A 26214-nucleotide genomic window follows, 5' to 3' on the forward strand; every position below is an offset into this window, starting at 1 on the left:
TCTTCAGATACATGGAGATATCAAAAATCCTAAAATATAAAGAAAAATATGTTTCATGTTACTGAAATCATGACTCACATATTCAATTTCACCCATTTGAATTTTACTTGCTTTTGAAATCCACATCTACATTCAATTTTAGTCGTTTGCTTTTTGTTGCACTTACAGTCATTAGTTTGGGAAACAGTGCCATTCTGATGATAAAATGAGCTTTCTAAAATGTGTCTCGCAAAATAATTACACTACCTGCATTGAAGTAGGCAAAAATTCATTCATTTTTCAACTACATAGGTTTTATTCACTATGGGAAATAAAGCTACTCATTTTATGACAAAATACTAGAAATATTTTTGCCTTCCAAGTTGTCTCAATTGAAAGGTCAATTATTTTATAAATTTCAACTGCACAATGTGGTGAAGCCAAGAAAATTTCTAAAAAACAACAGCAAATTCAGGACCAGTGCTACATATATAAGTTTTAAGCTACTGGTGTGACTTTTTCTCACACTGTACAACTGACAGATTCAAATGACTAATACGAAAATAATTAACTTTGATACATTTTTAACGTATCCATGAAAATAAACTTCTGAGAATCACTCTAAAGACTCTGTAGTTTATTTACACAATCATTGGGCACAGTCTTGTGAACACTAGAGTAGTTGGGATCAAACTTAGTTTTCATGTCACTACTTACCTCTCTATTAGATTATGCAGTGCCTTGAAGAGTAGTGAGCGACACTCATAGGACAGACCACTCTCCCACGAGCCCTGCTCCCCTTCTGCAGCACAGGAGAAAGAGTGAATGTTTAACAGAGAATGCAAATAACAGTCATACCATAAGATGTACAAACAGAAGTCCAAGTGTTATGTACATGGGCAAATGAGAAATTTCTAGGTACATGAGTTTTTATGTCAATTACATAAAAAATTTAATAGTTATGCATTACATCTACATATTACTCCATAAGCCACTTACAGTGCCCAGTGCATGGCGAATTTTACCAATATTATAGACTTTCTCTTTCATTCCATTTAAGTGTTGAGTAAGGAAGGAATCACTGTCTACAAAGCACTGTACACTCCCTAATTTCTCTTTATCATATTCTCACAGTCACTACACAACATATACTATGCCGAGAGCATAATGATTGCGCAGGTTCTCTGAACTGACACAATGGGGTCCTGCGAGAATGAAGATGGTTTTTGTCCAAGGATTCTCATTCGGGGAAGTTCCCCGAGTATTTCTGCTACAGTTTCATAGGGGCTATATTGTCCTGTTACGACACTAGCTGCAATTACCCAAATTCATTTAATATCTTTCCAATTTGCCGTATTAGTATATCGTTCGCAGTTTCTTCCACAGACGCACTGCATTTTCGGCGCGAACCTAAGTCCTCCATTTGCCATCAGTACTACTGATTTTACGTGATTGTCCCAATTCTTAGTATTTCACCTAAATAACTGTGCGATGAGACCTGCTCGGTAAATCGGCAGCTATTTGGTTCTTTTTTCCTCTTTACAGGCATTATCGTACATTTATCCAAATTTAAAGAGAGCAGCCATTACACCGAGTGAAATTTAGTCCAAGTCTGAGAACAGTCCAAAGACGGTAATTTCCTGAGTTCCTACTGCATTTCTTTGGGCCACACCCGTTCTTACTTTTGTTTCTGTTGAACATTCTCCATCCAATACAAAGTAGTGGGTTCTACTAGTCAAATATTCCTCGCGACTTTCACGTATCTGTGAAGATAGTCGGTACGATCGATTTCGGTTAGTAGTTGACGATGCGGTACTGCATTGCGGAAATCTAGGAAGACTGAATCTACCCATTCACCAGTACTATTGCTTTATGGGCATAACACTATACGTTTTCTACTCATCGATTTCAAAATGAACAAAAGTTCAATTTGTTGGGGATATGTCGGAAGCTGGCAGAAGACGGGTCCACGGGCGGCGCTGAATGGGCGGCGCGGCGGCGGGCTGGACAATGACCCGCTGCTGGAAGGTCAGCGCGCCTTGCCGCGCCGCGGCCGGGCTAGCGGATTCCAGAGCAGCGCAGCGGCGCTCATCGCTCCCGCGCCCCGACGTTGCCACGCTACGCCGCGCCACGCCGCGTCGCGTCGCGAACGCCCGCCCGGCACACTTTCGCGAGCTCTGGCACCGTGCCTCTTCTCTGAGCAGGCACCTGCTTACCGGCTACCGTGACGCCCCAGCCTTCTGTGGCTGCTACAGGACGTTTTCTAAGGCACTACAGAGCGCCCGAGTCCATAAACACCGAACCCAGAAAGCTCAAATGGTCCGTTGACGTTGCTGTCATCTACCCTCCACCTACCTTCTGAAAGCCACCTTACGGTGTGTGGCGTAGCGTACTTCTCCGTACCAATATAATTTGAAGGGGTCGGCGGAAGAAAGTGCTAAACAATAAAAATGTGTTACTGCATATATATGATTGGTTAAATTCAAATACAACAACATAAATTCAATAATAGAAACTATTTACATACTACACACCGCTTTCTAGCGGTACATATGAAACCAAATGCTAACATCACGCTATTCGAAAATACAACTGATAAAACATGACCAGACTAACACCTATCTAACTGAAGTTTTTAACACTTTCTTCCTTTCCTCTTCCAATTGCGCACTGCTGTAGCCTCGGAATGAAGTCTAATTTCTCTATTTTCTCGTCATGGCCATGTAACGAGATCTACGAGTATACAAGAAGAAATTTGTTGCTCGACTCATTTAGGAATTTCTCCGTAATGCACAGCGCCAGCAACGTTATTTGGTGAACTGCTCCACAATGCTCTCGCGCTTACTACACGAACCTGTAACGAAATGCAGCCATCTTCTTCGAATCTCTCTCTTCCCCCGTCATGCTACATGGTGCAGTACTGAAGAATTTGTCGAACGTGTGTTTTTTAAGCCACTTTTCTTCGTGAATTAATGTCTACCTTAAGATTCTGCAATTAAATGTCAGCTTGAGGATTTGTTTTCCTGCAACTAGTTTTAATTTTGGGAGTCTGTGGTAACGTCTTCTGGGACCAAACTGCGGAGGTCATCGGACCCTAAGCTTAAACTAACTTGCGCTAAGGACAACACACAGACACATCCATGCCCGAGGGAGGGCTCGAACCTCCGTCGAGGAGAGCCGCGCGGGCCGTGACAAGACGCCCTACACCACGCGGCCACTTTAGGCTGCTCTGGACGTTTACCCCGAGGTATTTTAAAGCGGTTATTGTTTCCAGTGATACATCGCTAACAGTGTAAATTGAACGTTAATGGAGCTCTCTGCCTATTTGTGTGTGATTCGTTACATTTAGAACCAAACCTCGGTATTTCGCTATAGCCTTCCGGTGTTGCAATCTTCCCACAGACATCCTCCTCTTCCGCAAACGGCATCATAGAGCTTCCGTCGTTATATCTCCCCTCTCCCCCGATTCCCTTGGTTTCTTTACGGCATTTTTCCTCGTAATGGTCTGATACAAGAGTGCAAAGCTGAGACGTGGACTAATTTACTGGCTGAAAAATGTTTGGACTGCGTTTTACTCACTTCCATCGTCGGGTATAATTAGACTATCTGTGGAAACGAAATATTTATGAGATTTTTTGCACGGACGATTTAAGACGGAATGATTGCATTATTCTTTCTGTGCATTGAGTACACGCCACAATGGCACGCATTGCAGGAACTTTAAGCATACTTTTGAACGTTCTGTTCAAGTTGACCGCAGTTAGGGTGCCTGACGCATATGGCACCCCCCCCCCCCCCCCCACCCCAGAAACCTGCAGAAATGGTCTTTTCACAGGCCGTGGACACCTACTTGTCAACAGGGGTCGCCAATGATTATAATCCGTTCATCATAAGAATAAACCTGATGTAAACAAACATAAACGCGATGTTTGGTCAGATGCCAGTAGGTCCTACTTATGTATTAGATATCTTATCACTAAGTAACGTTAACTTTAAGATATTCAAACGTATTAGCAGACATCAACGTTTTTCTTAATCAAGCTTTAGCTACGTAGTTTTTATTTCAAAAATCGTGTACAGTTACAGCCTCTGCAGCATTGTGCTCTGATTGTCGCGCTGTTATTCGTGCGTTGATTCAATTCTCTCTTCTATAATTTTTCTCTCGTTCAACTTTAAATACCTACATCTCGTGATTATAAAAATCATCATTTTTTTATGTATAATGCACGTCTTCTTGTTTCTAATTACATATTCGACGCGAAATTCCTATTTCCATTTCAAATACAAATTCTTAATCATCGATGTTTCATGAAAAACTGTTCATAAAAGTTGTTTAAATTAGGTAAACATAATTTAATTTTTAGGGCAAAAATGAAAAACCAAATTCTCTTTATTTGGACTATGTCCATCGTTTTATGCCACAGAGATAGGTAAGTATCGCAGAAACATGAAAAACAATCACTTTCACAACATCGAGCACATCATACAAATGTTGCATATTTACATTTGCTACTGTACCATTACACTATGAATCCAACGGAACTGCTCTGGAGCCAAGCTGCCGGATTTGGCCCGAGAAGTAACAAGACTAAGCCCCAGACGTACTGGAACTAACGCATGCAGCTATTTCACACGTCACTGCCGAACGCTGGCGGGATTTAGAACGGCTCGTCATAACAGAAGAAGAGAAAATGCTGCGGCTGAAGCTGGTTGGCTTCGTGGATTCTGTTGTAGATAGGCCCGTTATCAACGTAGCAGGTGACACCTCCAGAATTTAAATGCATTTCTCGGTTCCGGATACGGAAGGAGCTAAGATATTACCAAACGACTGACTAAGCAATATCTTCAGTGGCTTCAATATTTAACTATACCGCGAAATCTTTCAATATTCTCTTATTTTACACACATCTTATGCAGAAAAAATATCCTGTTGTTAAGTCAGGAATTTTCATCATTCTTATTTTTAATTACAATAGTACGTTAGCCAAAAACGATAACGTGTCACGGTTTTCGTCTTAGGAGCGAATTGTGAGAGATTTGCAGTGTATTATTTCATTCTACTTAAAAATTAAATGACATTCGAGGCTGTATTGCTCCTCTGCTCTTTTCTTTTTACGTGTGAAACTGCAGCTGGTCACGTCACTGCAGGCTCGCTGTACGACCGGCCAGTGCTGTGCTAGTTAAATGCGCTGGTAAAGCTGTTGTCCCGTATTATCGCTTAATCGATGTGCACGTAAGGCACAGCACAAAATGTATCATTATCGTAATTGACAGTCTCGAGACAGCTTGGCAGCTGTCCCACGTCAAACGGAAACTGAATGAGGTTCCAGCAAACACGGAAGAATACATGTTGTTGTTGTTGTGGTCTTCAGTCCTGAGACTGGTTTGATGCAGCTCTCCATGCTACTCTATCCTGTGCAAGCTTTTTCATCTCCCAGTACCTACTGCAACCTACATCCTTCTGAATCTGCTTAGTGTATTCATCTCTTGGTCTCCTTCTACGATTTTTACCCTCCACGCTGCCCTCCAATACTAAATTGGTGATCCCTTGATGCCTCAGAACATGTCCTACCAACCGATCCCTTCTTCTAGTCAAGTTGTGCCACAAACTTCTCTTCTCCCCAATCCTATTCAATACTTCCTCATTAGTTATGTGATCTACCCATCTAATCTTCAGCATTCTTCTGTAGCACCACATTTCGAAAGCTTCTATTCTCTTCTTGTCCAAACTATTTATCGTCCATGTTTCACTTCCATACATGGCTACACTCCATACGAATACTTTCAGAAATGACTTCCTGACACTTAAATCAATACTGGATGTTAACAAATTTCTCTTCTTCAGAAACGCTTTCCTTGCCATTGCCAGCCTACATTTTATATCCTCTCTACTTCGACCATCATCAGTTATTTTGCTCCCCAAATAGCAAAACTCCTTTACTACTTTAAGTGCCTCATTTCCTAATCTAATTCCCTCAGCATCACCCGACTTAATTAGACTACATTCCATTATCCTTGTTTTGCTTTTGTTGATGTTCATCTTATATCCTCCTTTCAAGACACTGTCCATTCCATTCAACTGCTCTTCCAAGTCCTTTGCTGTCTCTGACAGAATTACAATGTCATCGGCGAACCTCAAAGTTTTTATTTCTTCTCCATGAATTTTAATACCTACCCCGAATTTTTCTTTTGTTTCCTTTACTGCTTGCTCAATATACAGATTGAACAACATCGGGGAGAGGCTACAACCCTGTCTTACTCCCTTCCCAACCACTGCTTTCATGTCCCTCGACTCTTATAACTGCCATCTGGTTTCTGTACAAATTGTAAATAGCCTTTCGCTCCCTGTATTTTACCCCTGCCACCTTCAGAATTTGAAAGAGAGTATTCCAGTCAACATTGTCAAAAGCTTTCTCTAAGTCTACAAATGCTAGAAACGTAGGTTTGCCTTTCCTTAATCTTTCTTCTAAGATAAGTCGTAAGGTCAGTATTGCCTCACATGTTCCAGTGTTTCTACGGAATCCAAACTGATCTTCCCCGAGGTTGGCTTCTACTAGTTTTTCCATTCGTCTGTAAAGAATTCGTGTTAGTATTTTGCAGCTGTGACTTATTAAGCTGATAGTTCGGTAATTTTCACATCTGTCAACGCCTGCTTTCTTTGGGATTGGAATTATTATATTCTTCTTGAAGTCTGAGGGTATTTCGCCTGTTTCATACATCTTGCTCACCAGATGGTAGAGTTTTGTCAGGACTGGCTCTCCCACGGCCGTCAGTAGTTCCAATGGAATATTGTCTACTCCGGGGGCCTTGTTTCGACTCAGGTCTTTCAGCGCTCTGTCAAACTCTTCACGCAGTATCGTATCTCCCATTTCATCTTCATCTACATCCTCTTCCATTTCCATAATATTGTCCTCAAGTACATCGCCCTTGTATAGACCCTCTATATACTCCTTCCACCTTTCTGCCCTCCCCTCCCTGCCCAGAACTGGGTTTCCATCTGAGCTCTTGACATTCATACAAGTCGTTCTCTTATCTCCAAAGGTCTCTTTAATTTTCCTGTAGGCGGTATCTATCTTACCCCTAGTGAGACAAGCCTCTACATCCTTACATTTGTCCTCTAGCCACCCCTGCTTAGCAGTTTTGCACTTCCTGTCGATCTCATTTTTGAGACGTTTGTATTCCTTTTTGCCTGTTTCACTTACTGCATTTTTATATTTTCTCCTTTCATCAATTAAATTCAATATTTCTTCTGTTACCCAAGGATTTCTACTAGCCCTCGTCTTTTTACCTACTTGATCCTCTGCTGCCTTCACTACTTCATCCCTCAAAGCTACCCATTCTTCTTCTACTGTATTTATTTCCCCCATTCCTGTCAATTGCTCCCTTATGCTCTCCCTGAATCTCTGTACAACCTCTGGTTCTTTCAGTTTATCCAGGTCCCATCTCCTTAAATTCCCACCTTTTTGCAGTTTCTTCAGTTTTAATCTACAGGTCATAACCAATAGATTGTGGTCAGAGTCCACATCTGCCCCTGGAAATGTCTTACAATTTAAAACCTGGTTCCTAAATCTCTGTCTTACCATTATATAATCTATCTGATACCTTTTAGTATCTCCAGGGTTCTTCCATGTATACAACCTTCTTTCATGATTCTTAAACCAAGTGTTAGTTATGATTATGTTGTGCTCTGTGCAAAATTCTACCAGGCGGCTTCCTCTTTCATTTCTGTCCCCCAATCCATATTCACCTACTATGTTTCCTTCTCTCCCTTTTCCTACACTCGAATTCCAGTCACCCATGACTATTAAATTTTCGTCTCCCTTCACAATCTGAATAATTTCTTTTATTTCATCATACATTTCTTCAATTTCTTCGTCATCTGCAGAGCTAGTTGGCATATAAACTTGTACTACTGTAGTAGGTGTGGGCTTCGTATCTATCTTGGCCACAATAATGCGTTCACTATGCTGTTTGTAGTAGCTTACCGCATTCCTATTTTCCTATTCATTATTAAACCTACTCCTGCATTACCCCTATTTGATTTTGTGTTTATAACCCTGTAGTCACCTGACCAGAAGTCTTGTTCTTCCTGCCACCGAACTTCACTAATTCCCACTATATCTAACTTCAACCTATCCATTTCCCGTTTTAAATTTTCTAACCTACCTGCCCGATTAAGGGATCTGACATTCCACGCTCCGATCCGTAGAACGCCAGTTTTCTTTCTCCTGATAACGACGTCCTCTTGAGTAGTCCCCGCCCGGAGATCCGAATGGGGGACTATTTTCCCTCCGGAATATTTTACCCAAGAGGACGCCATCATCATGTAATCATACAGTAAAGCTGCATGCCCTCGGGAAAAATTACGGCTGTAGTTTCCCCTTGCTTTCAGCCGTTCGCAGTACCAGCACAGCAAGGCCGTTTTGGTTATTGTTACAAGGCCAGATCAGTCAATCATCCAGACTGTTGCCCTTGCAACTACTGAAAAGGCTGCTGCCCCTCTTCAGGAACCACACGTTTGTCTGGCCTCTCAACAGATACCCCTCCGTTGTGGTTGCACTTACGGTACGGCTATCTGTATCGCTGAGGCACGCAAGCCTCCCCACCAACGGCAAGGTCCATGGTTCATGGAATACGTAGTGCAATCTATACATCAGGGTTGTTCTTATGCTGAACGGATTATAGCATAGATTGCGCGGGCTAACAGATACGCCACAGCGCAGAAAATGACTCGTCAATTCAGTAGTCAGTATGCACTTATACCGGGTACGATATTGTACTATTTCATGCAGTACGAGGTCTTGATTCTTAAAGTTTTTGATCTGTTGAAGGCAGGTTGCCGAAACGCATTATCCATTTGAGGAAATGTGCGATCCACACAGACAATTTTGACTTTGACATCACATTTAAATAATAAATAGATAAAAATCAAACTTCACAGTTTTAGACGAGTAAGGATGTTCTGAACAAGGAAAACTAAATGCACTCCGTAGAGGCATTGCTGTTACCGAATGAGGTGATGCGGTACTCTATTCAGGATAATCCGCCATTACTTGGGGCGAATGCCTCACCTCCGACTTCCTTCCCCATACTTATCCAATCTGAACTTGGCTTAGTGTCTGAGCTTGCCGTCAACGGAAAGTAGAGACATACAAGCGCAATTGTGTTTAAATGCTTTTCAACCATGAATCGACATTACCGACACAGTAACTATTGAACGTGACCAACAAACACTCTCAATGAACGTGACCAACAAACACTCTCAATACGTTATTTACGAACAGTTATCAAGATTTTCGTGAATTGTGTGTCCTTTACACAAAGTGTAAACGAATGCCTTTCAATTTTTACCTCGTTTACTTGCGCTGGACAACTGCTTCAAATATGGAATCCGCAACAACTGCTTTAACTGGGACAGCGGCAATACCCTTAGGGCACATGGACGCGAACGCTCGATGCTGTAAGGCTACGGAGAAATAAGCTATCTACCATCTAACGACATCAGCTTACCTACTGTTTTCCGCCCAAGTAGACATCGGCGTAATCTCTGGTAGCATATGAAAGTTCCATGACTTCAAGACGTCTCTCCGACATAAACTCAGTCAACTACTTAAGAAAATACAAAAAAGTTTTGCATCACCACGGTTTGCAGAACTCGGGAAGCAGACGTTGACTGTGGATATTGTATCACAGACACCGTCCTTTTGACTGCTCAGAGATGTCACTAAACCCGCCCAAAGATGTAAACAACCATGCATGAGCAGCGCCTATTAGACGGAGGGAGTCAGACAGCCGATCATTTCCAGTCATTCCACCAGGAAGGAGGTACACGGCTCGTGTTGTCTGTAGTTCAACCATGCCTACACGGTCAATGCCGCTGTTCGATCGCGTCCGCATTGTTACTTTGTACCAAGAAGAGTTCTCAACAGGGGAAGTGTCCAGGCGTCTTGGAGTGAACCAAAGCCATGATGTTCGGGCATGGAGAAGATACAGAGAGACAGGAACTGTCGATGACATGCCTCGCTCAGGCCGCCCAAGGGCTAATACTGCAGTGAACGACCGCTACCTACGGATTATGTCTCGGAGGAACCCTGACAGCAACGCCACCATGTTGAGTAATGCTTTTCGTGTAGCCAGAGGACGTCGTGTTACGACTCAAACTGTGCGCAATAGGCTGCATGACGCACAACTTCACTCCCGACGTCCATGGCGAAATCCATCTTTGCAACCACGACATCATGCAGCGCGGTACAGATGGGCCCAGCAACATGCCGAATGGACAGCTCAGGAGTGACATCACGTTCTCTTCAACGGTGAGTGTAGCATATGCCTTCAACCAGACAGTCGTCGGATACGTGTTTGGAGGCAACCCGGTCAGGCTGAACGCCTTAGACACACTGTCCAGAGATTGCAGCAAGGTGGACGTTCCCTGTTGTTTTGGGGTGGCATTATGTGGGGCCGATGTACGCCACTGGTGGTCATGTAAAGCGCCGTAACGGCTGTACGATACGTGAATCCCATCCTCCGACCGATAGTGTAACCATATCGGCAGCATATTGGCGAGGCATTCATTCGTCTTCATAGACGACGATTCGCGCCCCCATCGTGCACATCTTATGAACGCCTTCCTTTAGGATAACGACAACGCTCCACTAGAGTCGCTAGCAAGTCCACCAGACATGAAGCCTATTGAACGTGTCTGGGATAGACTGAAAAGGGCTGTTTACGGACGACTTGACACACCAACCACTCAGAGATCTACGCCGAATCGCCGTTGAAGAATGGGCAATTTGAACCAACAGTGCCCTGGTGAACTTTTGGATAGTAGGCCACAACGAATACAGGCATGGACAATGCAAGAGGACGTGCTATTGGGTATTAGAGGTACCGGTGTGTTCAGCAATCTGGAGCACCACCTCTGAAGGTCTCGCTGTATGGGGGTACAACATGCAATGTGCCGTTTTCATTAGCAATAAAAAGGGCGGAAATTATGTTTACGTTGATTTCGATTTCAATTTTCTGTACAGGTTCCGGAACTCTCGGAACCAAGGTGATGCAAAACTTTTTTTGGTGTGCGTACCACACGGCGTGTTAGTATGACAGTGGACTCCAGTTGATGACGGCAGGGACAGTCTGAGTTCTTGCCAATACGGACCGAGAAACATTTAGCAAACGGGTGGTCGTCGATGTCAATGGAGGCGGAGGGCGGCGGAAGGAATTAGCCAAGGTCTGTTTTAAATAACTGTCGTTGAATTTAGTGGTAAATATTTGGAGCCCACGCTGTTTAAGTATTTGGGGGTAATACTATAAAGCGGTATGAAGCCGGTAGGGCACAAAATCAGTACTACCGAAGGCGAACGGAAGACCTAAGATTTGTTGGAAGGGAACTTGAAAATGGAATGCATCTGTCGAAGAAATCACATACAAGTCACTAGTGCAACCAATTATAGAATAGTGTTTCCGTGTTTGGAGTCTTTGCGACGTATCTGAGACAACAGACATCGAACGAATTTAGAGGTGCGCTAGCAGAGCGTAACAGTTTTAAACAGTACTTACTGAAGTGTAATAGAAATATCAGGGAAACTTAAACAGGAATTCTTGGAGGGAATACCACAAAGTACTCTTGAAACCCGCATTCGAAGAAGAAGAAGAAGAAGAAGAAGAACAGCATGCAATCACTGTGCTCTCACCATCATATATCATCTCGCGTAGTGATCATGGGAATAACAAATTAGGGTGCATACAGAAAATTGCTAAAGTCGGAGGTATACCTCTCGCCATAGAGTATATAGTGGGTTATGGGGCATATACATGAGTGCCTTCCAAGACCTTTCCAGAAACTAATGTAAAATTAAATAGGGTGGTCGAACGGGAATTTGAGCACGCGTCCATCCCAATATCGAGACAGCACCTTGGCCATCCGGCTACCTCGATCATCGAACAGTGACAATGGGATCACTTACAAGGAGGGGGGGAAATAAAATTGTGCCGCACGCCAATGGAGAGATATCGCCGTAGATTAGAGATGGGCAAGTCAAGGCCAAACTAACGACACATGGGAGTAGTTTCCTGGAAGAAATAACACATGCGCGGTGAGCCAGTTGCGAAGCACGCGACTAGGTTCCGCACGCGCCGTCTGCCAGCCGGACCGGTTCTGCCGCGCTCGTGCCACCCAGGCCTACCCTCTCCCCCCTGCTAGCAGTGTGAACTCACCGTCTAGTGGTAATCTGTTATCAAGGTTCGCCAGCGTTATTTATTCTGTCAAAATGGTCTTTCTTCGCCAATGCCTTTATCCGGCGAATAAGGTACCCAACAGGAGACAAGACAGTTATACTTGCGCAGTGCATCGGATAAGCGAATGACAAAGTATTAGATAAAGAAGAAAGAAAGGCTCAGGTTTAACATGCCGTCGGCAGCGAAGTCACTGGAGACGGAGCACAAGCTCCGATTGCTTCAAGGATTGGGAAGGAAATCCGCTATGTCATTTCAAGGAAACCATCCTAGCATTCGTCTGAAGCGATTTAGGGGAATCGAGGAAAACCTAAATCGGGATGGGAGTCCATCCGAATGAGAGTCCAGTGTGCTAACAACTGCGCCACCTCACTCAGAGACAAAATATCAGCAGAAACTTTTGGGTTAAGCCAAGTTTAATAGTAGATATTAAAAAAAATTGCTGTATCTTTTTATTAACTCTCTCACGGAAAATTCCCATGGCAAGTTTTTTTTGTTTTTTTTGTTTGTGGTTTTAGGGCGCAAAACTTCTATGGTCATTAGCGCCCAGCCCGTGACGTAGAAAACAGGAAAAAAACGAAATTTAAAATCAGCAGCAATGGAAACAAAGTCAGAAAATTTGAGAAACTAAAGGCAGAAGGAATGCTTAAAAGTCCACTATAGAAAGGGTTTGGTTGTCCCCCAAAAAAAAGCTTCAAATGACTGACGTCATTTCACTGTCACTAATAAACTGTAGAACGCGGTCAGCTGAGCGCGTGTCATCTGCTAAAATCGACGATAGATCAGGCGATAGCTGTAGACGGGAGCGTAACGGATTAAAATAGGGGCATTCAATTAAAAGGTGTCTGACCGTCCACAGCTGAGAGCAGTGGGGACAGAGTGGGGGAGGATCACCGCTTAAAAGATGTCGATGACTAAAAAGACAGTGCCCTATCCGGAGTCGAGCTAAAATTACCTCCTCCCGACGACGCGTTCGGGAGGAAGAGGTCCAAGCGCAAGGAACGGCTTTCACTTCCCGCAATTTATTGTGGGGAAGTGTTGACCAATGCGCATGCCATAAATGAGTAACTTGGCGACATAAACCGCTCCGTAGATCGGTAAACGGAAGAGACTGAAGAGCTGGCCGAGGAAGAGAGACTGCAGCCTTGGCCGCTATATCGGCCGCCTCATTTCCACAGATACCAGCGTGTCCCGGGAGCCAGAGGAACGCCACTGAGACGCCCCCCAGGTGGAGCAAGCGCAGACAGTCCTGAATCCGGTGGACCAGAGGGTGCACAGGGTAAAGAGCTTGGAGACTTAGGAGAGAGCTGAGAGAATCTGAGCAGATTACGTACTGTATCCGCTGATGGCGGCGGATGTAGTGGACAGCCTGGAGAACAGCGTAAAGCTCCGCAGTATAAACCGAACACTGGTCGGGAAGCCGAAAGTGATTTGGGGTGTCGCCAACAATATAGGCACTCCCTACACCTAACGATGTTTTCGAGCCATCGGTGTAAATAAATGTGGCTTCCGTCATTTGTGCACATAGAGCAGCAAATGCCCGACGGTAAACAAGTGTAGGGGTACCATCCTTGGGAAATTGACATAGGTCTCTGAGCAAGTCGATCCGGGGACGGTGCCAAGGCGGTGCTGTACCCCAAGTTGTCAAGAAGGTTTTAGGAAAGCGGAAGGAAAGAGAATGGAGCAGTTGACGGAAGCGGACTCCCGGGGGTAGTAGGGAGGAGGAGCGGCCTGCATACCCGACATCAAAGGAGGCGTCGAAAAAAAGGTTATGGGCTGGATTAGCAGGTATGGAAGACAGATGGCTAGCATAACGACTCAGAAGGAATGCCCGCCGATTGGACAGCGGAGGTTCAGCAGTCTCAGCATAAAGGCTTTCCACAGGGCTGGTGTAAAAAGCTCCAGACACTAAACGTAATCCACGGTGGTGGATAGAGTCGAGACGCCGAAGAATAGACGGCCGAGCAGAGGAGTAGACTATGCTTCCATAATCCAATTTCGAGCGCACTAAGGCGCGATAGAGGCGGAGAAGGACCACCCGGTCCGCTCCCCAAGAGGTACCATTCAGGACACGGAGGGTGTTAAGGGAACGCAGACAGCGAGCCGAAAGATAGGAAACGTGGGAGGACCAGCACAGTTTTCTGTCAAACATAAGACCCAAGAATTTAGCGACGTCGGAAAACGGAAGGTTGACAGGACCTAGATGTAAGGAGGGCGGAAGAAACTCCTTACGTCGCCAAAAATTAACACAAACGGTCTTACTGGGTGAGAAACGGAAGCCGGTTTCGATGCTCCACGACTGGAGGCGATCGAGACATCCTTGAAGACGTCTTTCAAGAAGGCTGGTCCGTTGAGAGCTGTAGTAGATCGCAAAATCGTCCACAAAGAGGGAGCCCGAGACATCAGGAAGGAGACAATCCATAATTGGATTAATGGCGATGGCAAACAGTACAACACTCAGCACGGAGCCCTGGGGTACCCCGTTTTCTTGGGAGAAAGTACGGGAGAGAGTAGTGTTCACCCGCACCCTAAATGTGCGCTCTGCCATAAATTCGCGAAGAAAAAGGGGCAGCCGGCCTCTAAAGCCCCAAGAGAACAGTGTGCGGAGGATGCCTGTCCTCCAACAGGTATCGTACGCTCTCTCCAGATCAAAAAATATTGCTACCGTTTGGCGTTTCCGGAGAAAATTGTTCATGATATAAGTGGAGAGAGCAACAAGATGGTCAACAGCAGAACGATGCTTTCGGAATCCGCATTGGGCTGATGTTAAAAGACTGCGGGACTCCAGCCACCAAGCTAAACGGTAATTCACCATACGCTCCAAAACCTTACAGACACTACTCGTGAGAGAAATGGGGCGATAGCTAGAGGGGAGATGTTTGTCCTTTCCAGGTTTCGGAACGGGAACGACAATAGCTTCCCGCCATCGCCTGGGAAAGGTACTGTCGGTCCAAATTCGATTATAAAGGCGAAGGAGGTAACGCAGGCTATGGGTTGATAAATGCAGCAACATTTGGACATGGATACCATCCGGTCCTGGGGCGGAGGAGCGAGAAGAAGAGAGTGCATGTTGGAGTTCGCGCATGGAGAAAACAGTATTGTAGCTTTCGCGATTTTGAGAGGAGAAAGCAAGATGTCGCACTTCCGCTGCACGTTTCTTCGGGAGAAACGCTGGCGGGTAATTTGAAGAGCTCGAAATCTCAGCAAAGTGCTGACCCAATGAGTTAGAAATTGCGACGGGGTCCACTAAGGTATCATGCGCGACAGTGAGCCCAGAGACCGGGAAGAAACTAGGGGCGCCTGAGAACCGTCGAAGCCGACTCCAAACTTCCGAGGAGGGAGTGAAGTTGTTAAATGAGCTAGTAAAGAATTTCCAGCTTGCCTTCTTGCTATCGCGGATGACGCGACGGCATCGCGCACGGAGCTGCTTATATCGGATACAGTTGGACAAAGTTGGATGGTGACGGAAAATGCGAAGAGCACGTCGCCGCTCACGTATTGCGTCACGGCATGCCTCGTTCCACCAAGGAACTGGAGGGCGCCGGGGCAATTCGGAGGTGCGTGGTATTGAACGTTCCGCAGCTGTGAGAATAACGTCGGTAAAATGTGTGACCTCATCGTCGACGCTGGGAAAGCGACGGTCATCGAATGTCGCTAGAGACGAAAAAAGTGTCCAATCGGCTTGGGCAAACTTCCAGCGTCGCGAGCGCATATATGGCAGTTGAGGCTGCAGTCGAAGAACACATGGAAAGTGGTCACTCGAGTGTGTATCATCAAGGGCGAACCATTCGAAGCGCCGAGCTAGCGGAACAGTACCGACCGCAAGGTCCAAATGGGATAAATTTGCCGTGGAGGCAGACAAAAATGTGGGGACCCCAGTGTTGAGGCAGACTAGATCCGCTTGGTGGAAGACGTCTAGCAATAGTGAGCCACGTGGACAAGGATGTGGAGATCCCCAAAGCGGGTGGTGGGCATTGAAGTCCCCAACCAGCAAATAGGGGGGTGGAAGCTGATCAAGAAGATGAAGGAGATCAGCTCGTGCCATTGGTGTAGACGATGGAATGTATACCGTACAAAGAGAGAACGTGTATCCAGAAAGGGAAAGACGGACGGCGACAGCTTGGAAGGAAGTGTTTAAGGGGATTGGGTAATAATGGAGAGTATCATGGAGCAGAATCATGAGTCCTCATGGGCTGGAGTGCCTTAAACAGAGGGGAGGTCATATCGGACGGACTGAAAATGAGGGAGAACAAAGCGGTCATGGGGACGCAGCTTTGTTTCCTGAAGACAAAAGATGACCGGCGAGTAGGATCGTAAGAGGATCGACAATTCCTCCCGATTGGCGCGAATGCCGCGGATATTCCAGTGGATAATGGACATAGGGTGAACAGAAAATGGAGGAACGTCACCAAGGGTGCTGTCAACTCTCAACGACTGCTCAGAGCTTGCGACCGACAGCATGGAATGGCATTCAGTCGAAGGCAGAAGATCCTGATCCATAGGTTGGTCAGGAGCAGCTCCTGCCACCAACGATCGGCCAGTTGACCGGCCACCAACAGTGCGCCTCGGCGACACAGAAGATGGCCGAGGGCGATTTCCGCCAGGTGGTGCTGTAGATGGGACACGCCTTGGCGGAGGAGGAGAGGAACTGTGTTTCTTCGTAGCCTTCTTGGAGGTATGTTTAGATGAAGGAGGAACCGATGGTTGTGAAGTTGCAGTACGTAAAAACTCTTCACGAGAATGCTCTTTTTTTGAAGACTTGGCGTCTGACTTTTGGGCTCGAGATTTAGCAGAACCCGACGAAGGGTGAGCCATAGAGTGGGCAGGCGAAAGAGGTGAGGTTGAACGGGCGATCTTTGCGCTGGCCGATCCGACGACCGTGGTACTAAATGTGAGGTCGCAAGTCTGCGTGGCCGCCTCCTTTGTTGGCCGAGGAGAAGCAAGGACAGCGCTGTATTTTCCTTTCTGAGGCACGGTGGGCTGTCGACTGGCGAGTAACTTTCGAGCAGCAAAAGTCGACACCTTTTCCTTCACTCTTATTTCCTGGATCAGCTTTTCGTCCTTAAAAACAGGGCAATCTCCAGAGGAAGCAGCGTGGTCACCCATACAGTTGATGCAGCGAGGGGATGGAGGTGGACAAGCACCCTCATGGGCATCCCTGCCACACGTAACACATTTGGCCGGATTGGAACAGGACTGGCTGGTGTGATTGAACCGCTGACATCGATAGCAACGCGTAGGGTTTGGGACATAAGGGCGAACGGAAATTATCTCATAGCCTGCTTTGATTTTTGATGGGAGTGGAACTTTGTCAAATGTCAAGAAGACAGTGCGGGTTGGAATGATGTTCGAGTCAACCCTTTTCATAACCCGATGAACAGCGGTGACGCCCTGGTCAGACAGGTAGTGCTGAATTTCTTCGTCAGACAATCCATCGAGGGAGCGTGTATAAACGACTCCACGCGAGGAATTTAAGGTACGGTGCGGTTCCACCCGGACAGGGAAGGTGTGGAGCAGAGAAGTACGCAGCAATTTTTGAGCCTGGAGGGCACTGTGTGTTTCTAACAACAGGGTACCATTCCGTAATCTGGAACAAGACTTTACAGGACCCGCAATTGCGTCGACACCTTTCTGAATAATGAAAGGGTTGACCGTGGAAAAGTCGTGACCTTCGTCAGACCGAGAAACAACAAGGAACTGTGGCAACGATGGAAGAACCGTCTGTGGCTGAGACTCAGTGAACTTACGTTTGTGAGCAGACATAGTGGAAGGTGAGGAAACCATTGCGGAAGAATCCCCCATGATTACCGGCGTCTCCGATGGCGCGCTCCTCCCTTGTGGGGGCCCTCACCGAGGGCACACCCGCCTTAGGTGATTGTTCACACCTCAGGTCACACCTCCCGACAAACGGACGGAGGGACCAATCGGCACTTTCGGAAGGTATCAGCTCGGGTAATCACCCCTCCCTGGGCCTGGCCGTTACCAGGGGGTACGTACGTGTCCTACCTGTCTACCCGGGGCGGGGAATTACGCGTTACCCCGTCACCGGCTACGCATGGAAGTGCGTGGGTCGGCCTTCAGACACGCACAGGGAGGAAAAAAGAGAAAGGGAAAGGAAAGAAAAGGGGGTCTCAAACGCCGCAGCGGAGAAAAGGGCAAGGAGAAGAGGGAAGGAAAAGAGAAGGACAGAGGAAGGACGAGGACTTGCAAGTGTAAAAGCAAGGAATTTGGAACAGTTTCGAGCGTCCGTCTCCGGACGTAGGCACAAACCATACTCCCAGAGGGGGAGAAAGGGAAGGAAAGAGCCAGAGGTGAGGGGGGGGGGGGGCGAAGATGGGGGACGGGGAGGGATGCGGAAAGGGAAGGGAAGGTATGCAGCCCGGAAAGGAAGGAGGGCCACATTAGCTCGGGGTCCCGTGCTCGCTACGCACGTGTCCACAAAAGAGTTGTGGACCCCCTGGGGGGGCCCATGGCATGTATTTTATTTACCGCATTATGGGCGCGGACTCAGACTGTTTATGCGAACTACAAACCCATTCTTAACTTACAACTCTCGATTTAGTTACAGGAAGGGTACTAGTTTCCAGCAGTATTCAAGTTGCTTGTCGGAGACTAAAAATGCCGACACCGTATTCCTGCGTCGTGTAAGGCTTTTGGACGCTTTCCTTAACACCATTTCTGCCATCACAGTGAAAGTGAAGCGTTGCAAGACAACTCCGTTGGAGAAGCGGGGCACACTAGAAATCTGCGTGCGTACCGAGATAAGATAACGACTTGGCCGACCTTGCCACAGCGAGAGAAAACGACAGTCTCCGTTCACAAATTACGGAAAACTCCCAGCACGGCCAGTCTCAATAAACCAAGGACACTGTAGTGACGGAAGGTCGGTGGTTAGCATGCGCATGAAAATAAAAATAGCACTCACTCAAAGTTAAAAGTGCAACATTCGCTGCTCTGAATTCAGCACACAAAAAAATTAGACGTGATAGTGCTTGGTTGAGAGGAGGCGGCGGGGACTGATTTACGTCATGAACTTTAGCATTCAGTAAAAATTGTTCTTTTTAATGTTACATGAAGCTGGAGTATTTCGAACTCAAGTAGACAACCACAAATAATATTATCTCCCATAGCACCGTTATATTTTCCAACCTTCTACCACGTACGTTGAACAGTTACTAGCGTCCATCGAAGACACACTAAAAAAACTCAGCACTTGCTACGCTATCTTGGTCTTTATACACGCTCACATTAGGTCAAATCGCATAAGAAATAGGGGGAAAGTTAAATAAATACACCGCTGAATTTCGGACAACAGTGCAGAAAGAATGAATGAAACCTCAGTTCTAGTATGTTTACAGCTTAACGAATAAACGCTACCACACAACGTTACAGTGATTTCCAAGAAAAGAGTGCACACTGCGAAGCACGCAAGTTTCATTCAGGAGTAACGTATATAACAACAAATAGTAGGAACCAGCAAACCTAATAATGTTCATTGGGTCTGTACACTAGAATGAAGCTATCAGCGGAAATGCATAAAGTATCTAAGAAAGCACCGCGCCGGCCGCTGTGACCGTGCGGTTCTACGCGCTCCAGTTTGGAACCGCGTGAACGCTACGGTCGCAGGTTCGAATCCTGCCTCGGGCATGGATGTGTGTGATGTCCTTAGGTTAGTTAGGTTTAAGTAGTTCTAAGTTCTAGGGGACTGATCACCACAGATGTTAAGTCCCACAGTGCTCAGAGCCACTTGACCATTTTTGAAAGCACCGGCTAATTTACTAGTTACAATAACCAATATAGTTGGGTACCACAGATGGGAGGTTGGGTAACTGTCATAGTTTGATTTGAGCCTGACATCCTGAGAATCATTGCATCCAGAATAACTCTTTAACCCCGCAGCGCAGCGTGCGATGTTTTGAAACTTGCTGGCAGATCAGGCCCGTGTCGCACCGGGACTCGGACCAGAGTCACTGCCCGCCGCAGACGGTAGTCCTATCGACTGATCTATCAAAGCGCGACTCACGACCTGCCCTTACAGTTTCACTTCAACTAGTGCTTCTCTTCCACCGCTCAAACTTTACAGGAGCTCTCCCGCATACCATGCAGGCCTAGCAGTCTAGAAACTAATAACATCGCGGAAGAATAGCTCATGCACAGCCTAGAAATTGTTTCCCGAATGAATCTTTTACTCTGAAGAATCTTGAATTTAACATGTCTTGAGCTGTGTGGAAAGAAGCGAATCATTCCCGGTCTATCGGAGGTTTTAATCTGTCAGGAAGGTCTACAGCTGGTGAATGGGGGTTAGAGACGGGTTACTGCGTAAAGATGGAATTTCTAACCAGAGAGATGGGCCATAGTAGGCACCCACATGCAGCCGCAGATCAAGGGTACGAATCTTTAGGGAAGGGGTGGAGGGGAAGATCATAGCTTGTTCCCCTCATATAACTGTCACTCCCACTATTAACGAGGTACAGCTTGCGAGAATTCAACTTTTTGTTCCTATTATTATATGTTTAATATAATACGAATCTGTTTGCATTATTACATATTACATCGCTTGGATATAACTTCCAAGGAATTTCAGGTCAGAGAAGTACATCATATGAAAAGCATTTGTGTGAAAATTTGAGAAGTGCGCGCGTCTTGCAACTGATTTAAGAACAATAGCAACAATTAACCTCCGGCAACGTCATAATGGATACGACTTAAAATCGAAGTGTACACTAATCATCGCTAGTACGACACTAAGCACTGAAATTGTGAACACAGGTCTGCACACTATTGCTGGGAAAGCGTGTAAATGAGGTGATTACTGTTACTTTCAATCGCTTCTGGCTACGTTCGGTAAATGCAGTCTATGCTTATTGAAAAGTGGGTCTAAAAAGTTCGGTGAACGGTCTTAGACAATAAAGAAAACCAAGAAAGACTTTTTACTGGCGTTCAAAGTAATCGCACTGCCGACATCGGTTGAAAGCTGTTGAGCATGGTCAGCAGACGCTTCTTGTGGAATAGCTTCAAGCACGGTGGTCATGTGATGTTGGATATCCGTATCGTTACAGGAGATGAGGCCTGGTACTGCCAATACGATCCGGAGAACAAGCGACAGTCAATGGCATGGTGTTCATCATCCATTTCCCTCGGGTACAAATTCACGATGAATAAAGCGCGTGCTGTCCATAAAGACGATCTACTTCGTCTTACCCATTCTGACCATCTGCCTACAATTTTCTACATTAATGTTTTCTGTTTTCCTGAGTGGAACACTCCTGTACATGTTTGTGAATGTTCAATCTTCTCACAATGCACAACTGCTGCCATTTGTTGGGCATAACAATGAAAATATCAACAAGTGAATGTAGCAATATGCAGCAACTTGTGGCCGCCAGAATACAATGAAGTGGTATTATTGAATGATCAGTTTATTTATTACAACAGTGAATATTGCAAAATAAATTCTTTTAGTCCATGAAGTGAAGCCAAGTCTACAAATTATATTCTGAAAACGGGTACATACATGCGTATAAATCTTACATCTAAAACCATTTTTAAAAAATCACCTAAGAGCATTAGGGCATAAAGAAAAATTTCCCTGCCTGCAGAAAAAAATTCAGGTCTGAAAGGGTCAATCTTGGATTTTGTCAGTCGAATTTTTCTGGTAAGCGGGGAAGACGATGAACAGCATGACACTGACTGTCGCTTGGTCTGCGGGTCGTATTGACAGAACTAGGTCTCATCTCGTATAATGACGCGGATGTCCAAAGGCGCGTGACCACCGTTATTCCAAAAGAAGCGTCTGCTGACCGTTCTAACAACTTTCCAACTGATGCCTGAAGCGCGTTGTTGCTGACTGTGATTACCTTTGAAGGCTAGTAAAGGTATTTTGTTTGTAACTCTTCTTTCAAACGGTAGCTGAAAACTTTCAAAACTGAAACGCTTTAAGAAAAACGCCGTATGTGTGTTGCGCGCCGTGACTGCCACGACAGCCCCCATCCACGCGTATCACATTTCTGTCGCTCGCTCTAGGGACTCGCAAACGGTACACGTGTTGTTTTAATCAGCGCCAGGGCCAGACGGTACCTGTGTCAGTCCAGATGCAGAGCGGCTATCGACCCGCGGGCACGCGCCGCCGCTGCCGCCGCCTGTAATCGGGCAATTAGCCGCGGGCCAGGCAGGCAGCGGCGTGGCGTGGCGTGGCCCGGCCCGGCTGGTCCGCTTTAAGGCAGCCGTATCGAACGGCCGCGGCCGGCTGCGCGTGCCGCACTCTCACGCTACTGCCTGCGATTATCCGTGGACAGGCTGCGCGCCGCCACTGCCGTATGCAAACACTTCTTAGCGTCGCTGCGTACAACCAGCCTGCTACCCACACGCGCGCCTCTTCTCCGTAGCGCCAACGCTTCCGAGAACGCAACACCACCACAATGAAGTCAGATCGGTTGGCGGTGGCATTCCACAGACCGTCACACTTCTGTTGTAACACATGATCTCATGTGTATCATCGCGTCGACTTTAGTATCTGTGCAGTTACCATTCAAACATGCTTTGTTTACCCTGGAATAAAAGTATGCTAGTGACACGCAGCCTAATACGGAATAATAATTAATGAACGTTATTACATATCTCAAACGTATTTCAACAACTGTATGAAGCCGACCGGTTGTATTTGATTGCAGTTTCATACAGAGTACACAAAACAAGGCTGAAATTCCTCAAAACTAAGTTTTACACTGTCACACCTTCCTATCACCACCTTCTACCCAACGCCTTAAACTGGCAGTGGTGTGGTCTGAAACTGTGTTTTGTAGCACACCCCCATCTATTTTTTTTTTAATATATGTCTTGAGTATCTTAACACTGAAATTAGTGGTTTAATCAAGTGTAAGTTATTACCATATATTACTGTATGTTATTAATATATAGTGACAATAATAAAACCGAATAATATTTATTAATTATTAGTCACATACCAATTACAAATATTGTGTCATACACTCCAATTTCTCATTGAATGAAACATATTCACTGACAGAGAAAAGTTTCTTGCACTTAATCACAAACTGGTCAAGAGCGTCTCTAATTGATGTCAATGTTTCTACTTCTTTCCTGGCTCCTCGAGTATCTGTCATTAAAACGAGGACAGAGCAAGAGTAATTTTAATCTTTGGAGGGACACAGTATCCCAAAAAATCTTTCTACCTGTTTCACCACATGCCTAAGGTTTTTCCTAATTCAATCTACTTCCCTTGTAGGTTCCTGCTAAATACAGGAGCCCACAGCCATCATTTCGTGCTTCGTTATAAGTTTTAGTGCGTTCCCATATGAATACTTCTCTATCTGATTCACCATGCGATTATGTGTAAACAATTTTTTTTTTTCAATAATATCAGAAAATACAAAGAGATTGAAACACTCTTATGGCGTGGCGCATTGTTTGGCACCACCAAAGACGCCTGGCACATGAGTAATAATATTGTGCCACCTCGTTCTAAAAATCATGTAGTGAAAATTCTTTTCTCCAGTTCCTTGTTCCATCTTTTCCCAGATAATAATATCACCTGACCTCATCTTCATCCTTTTTCGCCCCATACCTGCTCTAATGATATGTCGCGATCACTGACAGTAATAGCATCCTCTTCATCTCCATCATCGAAATTTAGACCTCATCAAGTACGTGATCAATCAATTCTCGCACTTTGTCCCCTTCTGGCTCCATAACAATCTATATATTACAACATATCTTATATACACTCCTGGAAATGGAAAAAAGAACACATTGACACCGGTGTGTCAGACCCACCATACTTGCTCCGGACACTGCGAGAGGGCTGTACAAGCAATGATCACACGCACGGCACAGCGGACACACCAGGAACCGCGGTGTTGGCCGTCGAATGGCGCTAGCTGCGCAGCATTTGTGCACCGCCGCCGTCAGTGTCAGCCAGTTTGCCGTGGCATACGGAGCTCCATCGCAGTCTTTAACACTGGTAGCATGCCGCGACAGCGTGGACGTGAACCGTATGTGCAGTTGACGGACTTTGGGCGAGGGCGTATAGTGGGCATGCGGGAGGCCGGGTGGACGTACCGCCGAATTGCTCAACACGTGGGGCGTGAGGTCTCCACAGTACATCGATGTTGTCGCCAGTGGTCGGCGGAAGGTGCACGTGCCCGTCGACCTGGAACCGGACCGCAGCGACGCACGGATGCACGCCAAGACCGTAGGATCCTACGCAGTGCCGTAGGGGACCACACCGCCACTTCCCAGCAAATTAGGGACACTGTTGCTCCTGGGGTATCGGCGAGGACCATTCGCAACCGTCTCCATGAAGCTGGGCTACGGTCCCGCACACCGTTAGGCCGTCTTCCGCTCACGCCCCAACATCGTGCAGCCCGCCTCCAGTGGTGTCGCGACAGGCGTGAATGGAGGGACGAATGGAGACGTGTCGTCTTCAGCGATGAGAGTCGCTTCTGCCTTGGTGCCAATGATGGTCGTATGCGTGTTTGGCGCCGTGCAGGTGAGCGCCACAATCAGGACTGCATACGACCGAGGCACACAGGGCCAACACCCGGCATCATGGTGTGGGGAGCGATCTCCTACACTGGCCGTACACCACTGGTGATCGTCGAGGGGACACTGAATAGTGCACGGTACATCCAAACCGTCATCGAACCCATCGTTCTACCATTCCTAGACCGGCAAGGGAACTTGCTGTTCCAACAGGACAATGCACGTCCGCATGTATCCCGTGCCACCCAACGTGCTCTAGAAGGTGTAAGTCAACTACCCTGGCCAGCAAGATCTCCGGATCTGTCCCCCATTGAGCATGTTTGGGACTGGATGAAGCGTCGTCTCACGCGGTCTGCACGTCCAGCACGAACGCTGGTCCAACTGAGGCGCCAGGTGGAAATGGCATGGCAAGCCGTTCCACAGGACTACATCCAGCATCTCTACGATCGTCTCCATGGGAGAATAGCAGCCTGCATTGCTGCGAAAGGTGGATATACACTGTACTAGTGCCGACATTGTGCATGCTCTGTTGCCTGTGTCTATGTGCCTGTGGTTCTGTCAGTGTGATCATGTGATGTATCTGACCCCAGGAATGTGTCAATAAAGTTTCCCCTTCCTGGGACAATGAATTCACTGTGTTCTTATTTCAATTTCCAGGAGTGTAGAATGAGATTTTCACTCTGCAGCGGAGTGTACGCTGATATGAAACTTCCTGGCAGATTAAAGCCGTGTGCTCGACCGAGACTCGAACTCGGGACCTTTGCCTTCTCTGGGCAAGTGCCCTACCATCAGAGCTACCCAAGAACGACTCACGACCCGTCCTCACAGCTTCAGTTCTGCCAGTACCTCGTCTCCTACCTTCCAAACTTCACAGAATCTCTTCTGCGAACTTTGCAGAACTAGCACTCCTGGACGGAAGGATATTGCGGAGACATGGCTTAGTGGCCTAGGGAGGTGTTTCCAGAATGAGATTTTCACCCTGCAGCGAAGTGTGCGCTGATATGAAACTTTCTGGAGGATTAAAACCGTGAGGCTGTGAGGACGGGTCGTGAGGCGTGCTTGGGTAGCTCAGATGATAAGCACTTGCCCATGAAAGGCAAAGGTCCTGAGTTTGAGTTTAGGTCGGGCACACAGTTTTAATCTGCCAGGAAGTAACATATATTATGTAAATTATGCACAAAAATTCGATAAAATGGCTACCTGACTTTTTCTTCTGAAGGGACGCGAGTGGTTTCTTAAGGCTTCACAAACCCTACCATGCCCGGGCATGGCTGCAAATGAAAGAATTGATCATTTGAAGGTGAACAAGCATAGAATTAAGTCTCGTTTTTCGTATTCACCTAATTTATCGCCAAACGACGGTTTCTCGTGATCTCAAGATGCTGCCGAATCCTTCCAAGATCATATTTTACTTTCACCGATTGTAATAAACTTAAAGTGGAACCCTCATATTGTACTGTACGGCAACTCTGACCGCCTTACAAATTTAAGAAATACCTATGT

General features: G+C 46.2%; 1 protein-coding gene across 2 annotated transcripts in view; it reads right to left on the reverse strand.

Moving 5' to 3' along the window:
- Positions 1–26214, reverse strand: part of LOC126461704 (mediator of RNA polymerase II transcription subunit 13) — a 215840-nt gene that overhangs the window by 82566 nt on the left and 107060 nt on the right. For both annotated transcript variants that reach the window (XM_050096016.1, XM_050096015.1), the window contains exon 3: positions 697–781. In XM_050096016.1, coding sequence (XP_049951973.1) covers positions 697–781 — 85 coding nt within the window. The remainder of the gene's footprint in view (positions 1–696; positions 782–26214) is intronic.

Source organism: Schistocerca serialis, chromosome 1 (assembly GCF_023864345.2).
Source record: "Schistocerca serialis cubense isolate TAMUIC-IGC-003099 chromosome 1, iqSchSeri2.2, whole genome shotgun sequence".
Lineage (NCBI taxonomy): Eukaryota > Metazoa > Arthropoda > Insecta > Orthoptera > Acrididae > Schistocerca > Schistocerca serialis.